Genomic DNA, 14,788 nt, shown 5'->3' on the forward strand with positions numbered 1-14,788 from the left:
TACCAAAATAATAACACCAGAGATACTTTGAAATTTATTTAAGATCTCTTTCAACTTTATCACTGATCTATATTCAGGACTTTCTAGACTAAAATATGCTACTTGATAATTTGAAACATTTTTCATATCTTTCTTTCATCTGTAGGCTTATCCATATAAAAAAAATCAAATCTGGAAAGAAGCAAGAGTTGACATTCCTCCACTTATGAGAGGTTTAACCTGGGCTGCTCTTCTGGGAGTTGAGGTAAGAAAGAAAAGAGAAAGTTAGAAGTTGGTTATAATAATACTAAGAAAGAAGGAAGAAGTAGGAAAGTACTTTCCAAATATATATTTTTCAAATAGTTAGGAAGTTATGTAGTAAAATATAAGCATTAAGAATATTTGGAAATTTTAAGTGAAAGGACTAGAGAAAAAGAATAGATTAGCAAAATGTAATTGAAGATTTGTTAGATTTATATTATTTAATATTTCATTTAATGGAGCTCATAGAAATTATCTTGATTATTAATTTTCAAATCAGATTATTTTAAGTCTATATATACCAGTTATAAGCATATTATCCTGCCTATAAAGTATGTTTATTTAGGAATAGGCTTGCCTATTTATAAGTGGCTCTAAGTTTGGAGAAATCCTCCATCAATTTGAACCTTATAAAAAATCATTAACAGCCCTAGGTGGTTTGGCTCAGTGGATAGAGCGTCAGCCTTCAGACTGGAGGGCCCCTGGTTTGATTCCAATCAAAAGCAAATGCTTGTAACCAACGGATGCAAAACTCTGGGGGGTGAGGGCATATATGGGAGTGGGGTGGGGGGTGGCAATGGTAAGATATGTACACATATAATACCTTAATAAAAAAAATTGAAAAAAAAGCAAGTGCTTGGGTTGCAAGCTCGATCCCCAGTAGGGGACGTGTAGGAGGCAGCCGATCAATGATTCTCTCTCATCATTGATGTTTCTTTCTCTATCTCCCTCTCCCTTCCTCTCTAAAATAAATAAAAATATATATATATTTTAAAAATAATTAACATAATTTAGTGCTTTTTTTGGCACATCTATCCCACAAGAACCATGCTGCCAAGACAAACTGCTTTGTCTTATACAACACCTAATCTGTTGGCAGTGAGGAAAGGAGAGGTGTGACAAAATTATTATAGTGACTTGCAGTACTAACAGAGAACTCTGGTAACAGCAGTCATGATAATGGGCCACATTCTTGTCCCATTTTTGTTGTTGTTGTTGTTGTTTTTCCAGGCAATTTGTCATCCTGCCTTCAGATATTCTCTTATCAATGTCTTATGGACATCCATCATGCATTTTTTTCCTGAATTCCCTCAACTATTTTTAATTCTTTTCAACTCCCTGTTAAAAGAATTTTATTTATTTATTCCTGATTCCTTTGATGAGATTCTACAAACATCTTTGAGTTTGAGTGGCTGCTTTACAAGAATGCCTATTGTTCCATATAATACATTAATAGTTAGAATTGTAGAACCACATAATGCTAAAGTTCAAGAGGACTTTTGAGGTCAGGTTGTCTATCTGTCATTAAATAGACGTACCATAGAAGTTGATGTACCAGCAAGTAATGTCATAATTTTTGAACCCCAAATTAGTGGCTCTTTCTATACCATTATAGTAAACCTAAGTTATAAGAATTGTTCCATGCTTGGTCCTATTGAACATGACTAACTTTAAAATGGTTTATTCAATTATTTCTTCTGTACCGGTATAACTAAAAAGTGTAAATGATCCATTTAATCCTTTAGTGATTCCATACCTATGGGATGTTCTGCTCTTCAATTTATTTCAAATTTCTGCTTCCTGTGCTGAACTAGCATTCCTTTAAACAGGTCCATTTTATTTTTGCTTTTATTACCAACTTTAACAGGAAAATTTCTTGTTGGTTGGCCTCCTGTGCTTCCTTCCCCCCCAAAATTGACGATGTTTGAGGTAACACTGAGTAGAGAGTAACAAGGCTGTATTGTGCTGTGGAGGCTAGGGTGTTTGACTAAGTATGTTCATTTGCTTCTTGACTCATCCAACACTTTTGTCTTCTGGAACAAAATGGCAAGTTGTCCCGGATTTTCATCACAGATTATCAAAACTGTAGAGAATTTTTCTGAGATGTATACTTTGGTTTTTTAATGTTCCCATCTATAATTGGGTGGGTTTTCAAAGATAGATGTTTATAAAAAGTATATTTATACACATTAATAATTTATCAAGGATATGATGAATTAATATTATTCTCTTTTTATTTTTTTCAGGGGGCTATTCATGCCAAGTATGATGCAATTGATAAAGATACTCCAATTCCTACAGATAGACAAGTATGATTTAGATTTTCTTAAACAATCTAAGATAATTTTGCCAAATCTTTAAATTATAGAAAGGCAAGAGGGAATTTTCTTCTTTTCATTATGCTCAGCAGCCATCATATTCATATGCTGTTTGAGTAAGCATGACTTTTGTATCAGGAGTTAGTGATTTAGAACTGTTCCTAAAAGGAGTATAGGCCAAGTGACTTTTCTTAGTAATTGTACTCTTTTATCTGTAGAATTTGCCCTTTATTTAGACAAGGTTGTAAAGGAAGATTTTTTTAGAAACTATATTGATACATATCTTTTCAAAAGAAATGGTCTGTTTTCCTTAAGTGTACAACCTTTTTATTGTTTCTAGAGTGTTAATATAAAATTCAAAAACTTCAGATGCCAGGATTATGTAATTGGTCTATTCTAAAATTTATAATAAAATTTTTTTTCTTTACCTTGGGGTTTATTGGATATCACAGTTTCATCTTATTGTTTTGCTATTTAACAGATTGAAGTGGATATTCCTCGTTGTCATCAGTATGATGAGCTGTTATCATCACCAGAAGGTCATGCAAAATTTAGGCGTGTATTAAAAGCCTGGGTAGTATCCCATCCTGATCTTGTGTATTGGCAAGGTAACTTTTTTCCCCAATTATTAAGACTCTTTTTGAAGTATAGGGAGCATGTTGCATGACTGACAGTTTTAAAAATTAAAATAATCAAAACATCCTTGGCCTTGAGAAAAGTCAATACTAAAGCTATGATCCATTTATTGAAAGGTTTATATGAGAACTTTTTAAAAAAACGTTGCCTAAATGCCAAGTAGAGATCATTTAAAGGCATGATATTTAATGAGACAGTTTGCCATCGTGTTAATTAGGAAAGTAGAAAGAACATTTTGTGTGATTGTAGTCTTTGTGGATACATTGTCTCAGTGCTTATGGAAATAAATAATTTTATAGCATAAATAGTTTGGGGCTAGTTGATATTTTACCATTTATTTACTTACAATTTATGCTTAATCTGTTTATTGGAAATTAGGGAATAGGATACCACCCTAAACTATTTATTTTATTTATTATCTATTTAATAAACATCTTTAATGTTCAGTATCCTTGATTCTTACCATTCTCATTATAATTTTTTTGGTCATTGATAAATTCATGCATGAGAAATCCATTCTACCCAGTCCTATATTTGAATTTGTTGTAATGAACAGTGTTGTTATTTTATTTAATATTTAAATTCTCTATTTCTAGCCGAACTTAAAATTAAGCTATTATTTTTCTAAGCTCTGTCCATTTTAGAGGAGTTCTGTGTCTTCCGAACAATTATAGATAGATTTATGTACGTTCTGTCAGCATGACAACATATGAACAGCATTATTATCAATAAAAGGAATATGTCACATATTTGCATTTCACTGCACAATTTTTAAAGGGTCTTTTTTCATGATACCAAAGAAACATATAAGACAAATCTCCTCTAAGATGAGGAAATATGCCTGGAGATGTTAAGTCATTGCCAAGAACACACAAGGTCAGAAATTGGACTATATACCAAGCCTTCTATCATCTTTACATTTTGCTATTAGTATATTTCTCTCTTAAACTCATAATAATATTGATAATAATAAAAGCTGATTTTTATTGGGCACATACTATGTGCTAGTCATTATCAGTTACTCCCCACAGTAACCCATAGATAATATATTTCTGCATGAATAGTACTTATAATGCTTAATCTATAGAGAGGTAATGCAGAGAACTGAATAAGGTATATATCTACAGTTCTACTTAATTATGTTTATTTGAATTCTTTTCTTCAACCCCTCCCCATCAGGTCTTGACTCACTTTGTGCTCCATTCCTATATTTAAATTTCAATAATGAAGGTAAGCTTATTTATCAATTAAATAATTGTGCTGCATATTATTCTAAAATATTTTATTCAAACATGGAAGGTTTTTGTTTTTATTGTAAGGATCTTGCTTGCTTTCTAGGAGATAGTATAAATATCTGTTGAGATAATCTGTTGTATAATTTTAGAGGATGTGAAGAATTTATTATTGGAGAGTTTCTGTTGTGATCGGGCAGTGACTAGAGATTTAGAAAGACTCTGACTAATTATTCTAAAAAAATTCATCTACTTTGGCGACCATTTTTATGAACATAGAAGAAAATTTTGACTTCTTTAGAGATTAGGTTTAGCCTGTGTATATTTCCTAAACAGTTTATAAAGGAATTCATATTAATCTTGTATCTCCAAAGCCTATTATTTCAACCACTACCTTCTTAATGAAAACTTTTCACATTCTCCCTCCTAAACCCAGCACTTTGTATTTCAGGAAAGTATTTGTGTATGTTTTGTGTTCTAGTTACTTATTATTAATATAGTAATCCTTTTTCTTGGTTAGCAGCTTTTTGAAAAAAAATTTTAGTGATTGATTTTAGAGGGTCAAACAGACATCAATTTCTTGTTCTACTTATTTATGCATTTATTGATTGCTTCCTGTATGTTCCCAGACTGGGATGGGACCCACAGACTTGGCATATGGGGATGACACTGCAACTAACTGAGCTGCCCAGCCAGGGCAGCAGCACCTTTGTTTAATGATTGATTTTTTTTCTGTTTTTTATTCCCCTGTTTTAATGCCTTTATTATAGTAGATTTTTCAGTAAGTATTTGTTACACTTAATGGACTCAAATCTCTAATGATATCATCACATATAGAACATATTTACCATATATATAACGTAACTCTCTAGAAGCCTCAATCTCAAAATCTTCATTTTTTCAAATTCTATTTCATGTCAAATTTTGCATAGATTTCTGGAAATAAGTAGAGATAGCATAATCCAAGAGAACTAAAATTTTGTAATTTTAATTAGTTTAAAAATGCACTGTTCTGTGATATTTCTCATTATCTAGACTACAAGTTTGTTATGTTTAGTTAGGTATAGGCCATTATTACACATATTGTTCCAAGAATAGTAAGCAATCTGTGTTTGAAAAAATAATTTATGACTAGGGTTCCTAAATCCAAGTTCTAAGGCTTTTTTGTTTGCATCAACAAAAAATAAGGATCTTTGGGTTTGTATAGCTCATTAATAATGGCCATGATTAGAGATTTTTAAAATTTGTAAAGTTCAGATAATAAAGGTTTTTATTATCGTGGGATAACAATTTCTATAGTAGTTTGAAATGGAAAAGTTACTAGGTGGTTATCTTTTGTTGTCCAAATTATTTTCTGTTTTAAAGAGCAGATGTTTTTTTTTTTCTTTAAATTTGTGTTTCCATCAATTATTAGCATAAACTTATTTAATAGTAGTTAAATAATTTGTTGTATGCATTTGCCTTATTCTTTCTTAGCCTTGGCGTATGCGTGTATGTCTGCTTTTATTCCCAAATACCTGTATAACTTCTTCTTGAAAGACAACTCACATGTAATACAAGGTAAGCATTAAATGTCTTTCCTTCTTTTTTAAGGGAATATACTATGTCATGTAACCAATACTCCATTAAATTTATGATTTTGACCCAATAAAATAGGTTGATAATGCTCACTAAAACCAGTGAAGAGATCTTAAGTTTAGTCTTTATTCCAAGTCCCCAGCCGAATTAGGGTTTTTTTTTCCAATGACTGTTCAATATCTGATCTCAGTTCAGTTCAAATTTAGGCATGCTAGTTTAAGAAAATAAAAGTCTTGCTATTTTTCTCTCTCACAATTAAAATTCCCCATAAAAATTTTCACCATGGACCAAGCTTATTATGAATTAGTAAAAAGTTTAAACAGTATTTAATTATGTAAATAAAGAGAATATTGAAAACACTTCTCATTCATCTCATTCCCCATGCTTGAACGTCCAAAATATTCTTCTTCTGTCTTCTACTTTCCTAAAATACACACCTTTCTTCAGAGTTCAAGTCATAGCGTAACTCACTTGTGAATTCTTACATGACTACACTCGCTAGCCACAGTCAAACTTTTAATATAATTCTCTGAACTCCTTTTTGGTACAATGTAACCAAAGTTAATAATAAACACTTTTGAATCAGGCAAACTTTGTTTCAAATGTAAATTGGGTTAATTATTTTATAATCTTGGACAAATAACATATGTTTGCTATGTATAATTTTTCTAATATCTAAAATAAAGGTTCTTGTAAAGGTTAAACATAAAATATATCAATGCATGGTATATAGAAACTTTCAATAACACTAATGGCTTTTATTTTGTTTTTACTATTGTTACTATTATTTTATTGCTATTGTTATTAAAATTATTTTGTCTTATCTTTAAACAAGAATCTAAATGTTTTAAGGGCAGAAAATTTTTGTATACTTTTGTATTTCCTTTGGGACTGACTACAAAGCTGGTCACATAGTTTTCCCATTTACTAATTGTATGCTACTTTTCAGATACTGCCTTCATTTAAACTTTTTATTTATAATGTGTGTCATCAATTCAACTACATTTCAACACTTGAAACTAGTGCTTTGTTATATTTACATTTATATAATTATGGTTTGATATAATTCACTTAGTTTGAATACATGAAGCAGCAAATACAGGCTATGTGCAATTCATTAAACATTCTCAATAAGTGGGATCTCAGAAATATTTTCACTTACTTAGCATGAGTATAAAATTAGAGTATCAGAAATAAATATAATGAGAAAATAACTAGAAAGGCAGTAGAAATGGAAATGTAAATTAAATAGATAAAGAGGCTAAAAATAGAAGGAAGAAAAGAATATGGGTAAATAGCGCAGCACATAAAAACATTTATTTTCCAGCATCATTTACCTTGAGTATAGAGAAAAATAATTTAAACTTTTATAAAATATTGTTTGTGTTTATAAGCACACCAAGTTATGTTCAGCGTTCTGTGTCTACAATGTAGATAGGCACTAGAAATGGGTATAATGATCCAGTGTCTCTCTGTTAATTTTGAAATGCAAATTCTATTGATTTATATTTGTATTTAGAAATGTTTTGAAATGGATATGCCTAATACCCTGCATGTTCCTAGAACGTGGACTTGTATGAAGTTGGAATTAATTTAAGAATGTTTTTTTGAGAGCAACAAGATTTTGCTTTGATTTTTTTATAATCATAGATGAGTATATTTTGGGGGAAGGAAGTTTTTTTTTTTTTTTCTTGTAGGTTAGTTTAGTAAAGCCATCCAATTTCAAGAGTCATGCAATGTTATCTTCTAAGAATTTATGAAGTGATGTCCTTTAAGAGCGTGGCTTATATCTTACTAATTGGTATGCATCCCACACTTATTCATACTTTCCTTATTATGCTTATCAGTGATATTTATTTTAGAATGGACGATATACTCTGTAAGATTCCAGCCATTCCTGTCTGAAGAAGCTTCAATGAAGGCCCAGGTTCTTGTAGGGTTTCTCTTGTAGACTGGGGACCCCATGGTCAGTTGGTAGCACCACAAGCCTGGCAGCTAGAGATCTTATCAAATCCCCCATAAGACTATGAGTGAGGAAGCACAAAGGAGCACCAGAAACCTGGGGTGCACTGGCCAAATGAGAACTGAGGGTTCATGGCCTAGTTCAGTTCCTGCCTGCCCAAGATAGCATAGTTGATTTAAAATTGGACACCAGTAGGCTATTGCATGAAATCTGCCCCTCAGCACTCTGTGTTCACGTGATACACTTTTATTGTATTCCCTACTTCCTGCTTCTGCCATCCCAGCATACTCTTGAGTGAAATGTCAGCCCCACTATTGTACGATATTAGAGATTTTGCAATAAATTATTTATGCTGGTGAAAAAAAAAAAAAAGAGTAGATTTAAAACACCTTGGATGATACCAGAGGCAATATGCAATGTAAATAATCTGTCAAATAGTGACTAAAGACAAACTAAAAGCACTAAAGGTAAAAAGTAATCACATTAGTAGTTGTGCAACAAAAAAAAATGTGATTCTTTAATCATCAGTTAAATATGTCAGCAATAGAATGCTGTTATTTTTAAAGTTAATGTGAACTTGTAATATTAGCTGAACTTTCTTATATAAAAGCCTGGAAATAATATTTTTCCAAATTTGTCAGGCCCCTATGAAAGCATAGTGCCTAGTTGGATTTCTGTACTTTAAGAGAGATGAAGCTATTTGGAGAACCTTCAAAAAGCAATTAAAACAGAACTTTTAAAATGAATTATCTATAGTATTTATTAGATGGCTGGATAATGTCTGGATGACCAGTTTTCAAAGGGTCATATTAGATAGCTTCCATTGCAGTAATTGTTATTTTGGCTCTGCATAGATACCTATTTTAAAATACAGAAATTGCCTTAGCCAGTTTGGCTCAGTGGCTAGAGCGTTGGCCTGCAGACTGAAGGGCCCCAAGTTGGATTCTGGTCAAGGACACATGCCCTGTTGCTGGCTCAATCCCCAGTAGGAGGCGTGCAGGAGGCAGCTTATCAATGATTCTCTCTCATCACTGATGTTTCTATCTCTCGCTCTCTCTTCCTCTCTAAAATCAATAAAATATATCTTAAAAAATAAATAAATAATAAAATACAGAAATTATTTACCTCTGAAAGGTTTCATTTCCAGTAATTGTTTCACATTGCAGATCAATGTGTTTATTATCTAATTATAATGAATTTTCAACACGAAAAATAGTTTTCACACTTTTTAACTACAGATTTTGTTAGTATACTGTTAAAAGACTTATTATGCAAATAAGACAAGATCTTATTTAATATATGAAAATGCAAGAGAAACCATAATGTACACCATATGAATTTGGAGAGACTGGTCAGAAAGGCCAAAAAAGACTTTTTTTAAATTTGATTCATTAATCAGTGATGTACTTTAAAAGTTCAATATTATGATTAAAAGACCTCTCCATAATTATTTCTCTAAGTATTAATAATTTTATCAGTTATAATTTGTATAAATTTGTGTTAAAATTTTGAATTGGTAGTTAATTTTTAAACTTTTTAAAGCCACAATAAATGTTCTCTAACATTATGAAAAATTTAGCATGTATATTTTCCCAAGAAACAATAGACATGGTATTTTATAAGTACCAATTGCGCCACTGAAGCTCCTAGACATGGTATTTTAAATCATTTGTTCAGTTTTTATATTAACTCTGTATGTTGACTCTGTCTCTCTGTATACACACACACACACACACACACACACACACATATATGTATATATATATATGTATGTATATGTATATATATAATATTACATAAGAAAAAGCATAGTTTCAGTGACTTTAACCTTTCAATAAATAATTGCCCTGCACTGACTCTGTGCCAGGCACTGCTTAAGGAATTGAGGTTCTTAAGGTAAATAATATTCAATCCTTTCCCAAGAGATTTCATAGCACAATATGGGAAATAAATGTGAAAATAACTAATTTCAAGTAATGAGATAAGTGTACATATTATTGTATTAGAACAGAGGAAGAGGAGGAGATGTTATTTTGATTTTTTGACTTTTTTTTTTTTTTTTTTTTTTTTTTGGTCCCAAAGTCTGGAAAGTTTTATAAAAGAGAGGATACTTATTAGTGAATTTGAAATTTGAGTAGGAATTTGGTGAAAAGGGAGAAGGACTTTCTTTATAAAAAGAACAAGGAAGAGCATTGCAGTAAAAACATGAAAATGAGTATATAAAACAGCCAATAGTCAAATCTGGTACATGGAGTTGGAAAGAGAGGAATGGAGAGCAAAAGAAGGAGCTGAAACTGTACACTGATTATTGGTTACTAAAGTTTATGGAAGAATAGTGGTTTATTTTCCTACAAAATGTCTATTTTAGGATTGCGGTTAGAAATATTCGAATCTCATTTTATTGGTTTCCCTCTTTGTCCTTCCCCACCATTTTGTTTTATGGTGTTTTAAGGTTTAAACTTCAAAGTAGCATTGATTTTGTTTGACATAAATATCACATGTACCCTTTCCTCCCACAACTTTTGGAAAGTTTGTAAGTCATATGAAACTGATTAATGGCTGATTGTAGAATTGCATATTTATTTAGTCATCTCTACAGAAATCAAAAGTTTCTATATTCAATAACAACTTTAAATGTTTTATTTTAAAGTTTTTCATATAATATATACGATTTGCATATTTATAGGACCATAGAATGCTTCGCATCTTTTGATGAGAGAAAATTTATCTATTCAAGATATCCCGGGTTTGCTGCTGTTGTTGTTAACCATAGTGTTATTTACTGTTTACCTGCAGACATTTTTAAGAAGATAATAAATTTAATTACTTCTGGCCTAAATTAATATTCATCATTCTAAGCACTATCCAATTTTCCCCTACATGTTGCTTTCGAGTTGATGAAATACCAACACACAGTACTTTAAAAATTAATGTACTAATTTAACAACTCAGAGTTTTAGCCTCTATGTTATCTAAGATTACTAAAATTATTCTAAGATGCAGAGCCTTAGAGTACTGGTCGGATGTAAAAGATGAGATTTGAAAGGGATATATTGAATATAGTTTTAGAGATATTGAAAAATAGGCTTATAACTTGCAGGATAGACGTACTATCTGCCATTGAAGAAAGAAAAGTCAGCTTTAGGCAAGTGAAGAAAGAGGCAGCCATTTAGCTATTAATATTGGGAATAAATCCTTTGTGGTAAACCCAACTATACTTTAATGTCATTTTGCACTTAAGAAAGGAACAACCTAGAAAACTACTCTATAAAACTTTTACACTGTTCTTTGAAGTCATTATACTAGGTTTTGTTCCCAAAAACAATAATAGGAATTTTGGCACAACATTAAACATATTCTTGTACTGTTTATAAGACCAAGGCATATTCACATTTGGAGCATTGTAAGATGTGGTGGCTATAAGTCAGAAAAGCAAAGATGGAGGGAGATACTATATAAAGTCAGAAAAAGAAAGATGGAGGGGGATACCATATAAACCTGGGAAAGAAAATTCGGTGAAAATTTCCCTAATCTTTTGTTTCCCTGCATGTCTTTTTAAATCCTTTGAGGGCAACGGCAGTATCTTTTTCGTTGAGATGTTCCATTAGTCTCATAGCTGGGATGACTATAAACCTAAACTGTGGTATTTTTCAGAGTTAAAAGGGCACTGAGTGTACTAGTCACTGAGTGTACAGGTGGCAATTGAGACTTTCCCAGGTAAACTAGGATGTATGGTCACACTACATTCAGTAAGTCTTTGAGGGAAAGGGAGGAAAGAGGACAGATGTCAAAGTCTAAAGTCCAGTTGTCAAATGTGAATATAGAACTTCTTTCTCATCAAACAATAACAAAGAGAGAGGGGAAATATGCAACTTTATTATAAAGACTAGAGGCCCGGTGCACGAAATTCGTGCACGGAGGGGGGTTCTCCCTCAGCCCAGCCTGTACCCTCTCCAATATGAGAACCCTTGAGGGATGTCCGACTGCCCTCTCACAATCCAGGACTGCTGGCTCCCAACTGCTTGCCTGCCTGCCTTCCTGATTGGCCCTAACCGCTTCTGCCTGCCAGCCTGATTGATGCCTAACAGCTCCCCTGCCAGCCTGTTTGCCCCCAACTTCCCTCCTCTGCCGGCCTGGTCACCCCTAACTGCCCTCTCCTGGAGGGTTGATCACCTCCAACTGCCCTTTCTTGCAGGCTTGGTCCCTCACAACTGCCCTCCCTTGCAGGCCGGGTGCCTCCCAACTGCCCTCTCCTGCTGGCCATCTTGTGGTGGCCATCTTGAGTCCACATGGGGGCAGGATCTTTGACCACATGGGGGCAGCTATATTGTGTGTTGCAGTGATGATCAATCTGCATAGTACTCTTTTATTAGATAGGATAGAGGCCTGGTACAGGGGTGGGGGCCAGCTGGTTTGCCCTGAAGGGCGTCCCAGATCAGGTGGGGTTTCCCTTGGGGTGTGGGGCGGCCTGAGCGAGGGGCCTGTGGTGGTTTGCAGGCTGGCCACGCCCCCTGGTAACCCAAGCGGAGGCCCTGGTATCTGGAATTTATTTTCCTTCTACAATTGAAACTTTGTAGCCTGGAGCGGAGCCAAGCCAAGCCTGGGGCTCCCTCCGAGGCCGCAGCCATTGTGTTGGGGTTATAATTGAAACTTTGTTGCCTTAAGCAGGTGAGCCCCGCCAGGGTGTGTGGAAAGCTTTGCTTCCCCTGTTGCCGGCGGCAACCCTGGCCTGCTCTCTCAAGCTCCATTCTGCCGCCATTTGTTTGAATTTGTTTACCTTCTATAATTGAAACTTTGTAGCTTGAGTGGAGGCTTAGGCCTGGAAATGGCAGGCGGAAAGCTTGGCCTCCTCTGTTACCTAGGAAACCTTGCTCTCTGTGGCTGTAGCCATCTTGGTTTGGGTTAATTTGCATACTCACTCTGATTGGATGGTGGGCGTGGCTTGTGGGCGTGGCTTGTGGGTGTGTCGGAGGTATGGTCAATTTGCATATTTGTCTATTATTAGATTAGATTATGTATTTGGAAAAGCAGTGAAGTATGTATTTACAGTTTAATGCACGTCTTTGTCATGAATGATTTAATGATCGGATATTGGGGATATTGGGAAATAGTAGTGAATACATTGAGTGTACAGCCTTGACATTTTCAAGAATGTCTTGCATCATGTGTCTTATCACTTCTTTGAAGCAAGACATTTTTCTGAATATAACAAGCCATTCTATAAATGATCTAAAGCTTGCCCCAAACAACCAAAATTTATAACTTATGTTTACATGCAACTTATTTTTATATATTAAATAATATATTACATATAATAATATAAAATAAACATATACATGTATTTATTTGTGTATATTATTTATATCACAAGTATTTTATAGACATATAAATGTAGCCATCAATGTTTGGCAGGATGTAAGTACTATGTTTTCATGATAAATTAGGTTTCTTCATTAAATCTTCAATTAGCCATGTAATGCCACATAGTACTTACCTTTATCAAGCTCAAATAAGAATGATATTTAGTAAATGAGACTAGTTGTGGAAAATTGCCTGATCCGAGCTTTTTAAAAGATTAATAATTATATGGTTTCATCAACATGCAGTTGAGTTCTTATGATTGTTGATGTTACATACCTCTGGGTTTTGTGTATATTAGTACTAAAAATATACCATCACTAATTTGAAGGAGAAAAAAAATAGTTAAAGAACATTTAAATCCCAAAGTTTCCTGGGACCTTGGTAGCTGTCCTGGGTCTTTAATCTGGAACTCTTGAACCTGATTCAATTGTACTTTTTTTTTTCTTCTTAGAGGAAAAGATGATACAATGGATAGAGAAAAGAATTTTGTTGCAGTAGAATAAACATTCAATCATGAAAAAGTATTAATCTAAAGCATTAACCCATTTTTTAATTAGTACCCATGGGTAAAATTTCATATTAGATATAGAATTTAGCTTTATTGTGGTATTGAATACAGTACTTCCTCATCTTTTCTCTTTGGTTTTGGTGTTTCTCTTTGTAAAGTAAAATATGTGACATTGCTTATCTATATATCTATATATATAAAGAGGTAATGTGCAAATTACCCGGGATGCCGTAACAGTCACCTTTATCAAGCTCAGGAGGAGGTTACACATGCAGATGGGTGGGAGGGGACTGCGTGCCAGCCCCCCGGAGCAGAGACACAATACACGGGAGGCCTGCACCTGCTGGGAGACAGCATGCCCGAAGTCCTGCCTCTCTGCATGAGCTGCAGAGGAAACACCTTTTTTTACTGCTCATTGGCTAAGCTTCCTGTACACCACTCTCAGTGTTCTTGGTAACTTGGGTAATAAGAATCCAAGAAGGTGATCTAGGGTTTTTCCACCTCACTCCTGGAGGAAAAAACAAAGGTCCGCTGCTGGAGGGGCTAAGAAATGTCATATCCTGCCCTAGCCGGTTTAGCTCAGTGGATAGAGCCTCGGCCTGTGGACCTCAGGGTCCCGGTTCAATTCTGATCAAGGGCATGTACCTAGGCTGCAGGCTCCTCCCTGGCTGGGGCCTAGGTCAGGGCTCATGCAGGAAGCAACCAAAATGTCCCTCCCACATTGATGTTTCTTTCTGTCTTTCCCTCTCTCTTCCACATTCTCTAAAAATCAATGGAAAAATATCCTCAGGTGAGGATAAAAAAAAAAAAGAAAGAAAGCAATGTCATATCCTATGAAAGAGACATCTTGAAAATGCCTAAAGAAACTTGTCATTTTTTTCGTGGTGAAGGGACTGGAGTCTGTGTTGATGAAAACATCTTGGTGGCTGCGGCGGCCAGCAATGGCAGCAACAGCAGGGTGATGGGGGTGGCACCTTCCCCTGATCAGCTGGTCGCCTCCTGCAAAGGGAGGCCAGACTGCGGCTTAGGCCCGCTCCCTAAGGGGAGCGGGCCTAAGCCGTCAGTAGGATATCCCCTGAGGGCTCCCGGACTGTGAGAGGGGGCAGGCTGGGCTGAGGGAACCCCCCCAGTGCATGAATTTCCTGCCCCGCGCCTCTAGTAGGTAAATAAT

The 14,788-nt window shown here is 34.5% G+C and overlaps 1 protein-coding gene across 1 annotated transcript in view; it reads left to right on the top strand.

Annotated features, from left to right (window-relative positions):
- The window catches only part of TBCK (TBC1 domain containing kinase), a 182,805-nt gene that overhangs the window by 83,673 nt on the left and 84,344 nt on the right, over nucleotides 1-14,788 (top strand). The window contains exons 15-19 of the mRNA XM_008150249.3: nucleotides 146-244; nucleotides 2,268-2,330; nucleotides 2,821-2,947; nucleotides 4,155-4,205; nucleotides 5,684-5,767. Of these exons, the coding sequence (XP_008148471.2) occupies nucleotides 146-244; nucleotides 2,268-2,330; nucleotides 2,821-2,947; nucleotides 4,155-4,205; nucleotides 5,684-5,767 (424 nt within the window). The remainder of the gene's footprint in view (nucleotides 1-145; nucleotides 245-2,267; nucleotides 2,331-2,820; nucleotides 2,948-4,154; nucleotides 4,206-5,683; nucleotides 5,768-14,788) is intronic.

This window comes from Eptesicus fuscus, chromosome 2 (genome assembly GCF_027574615.1).
Source record: "Eptesicus fuscus isolate TK198812 chromosome 2, DD_ASM_mEF_20220401, whole genome shotgun sequence".
In the NCBI taxonomy this organism is placed as follows: Eukaryota; Metazoa; Chordata; class Mammalia; order Chiroptera; family Vespertilionidae; genus Eptesicus; species Eptesicus fuscus.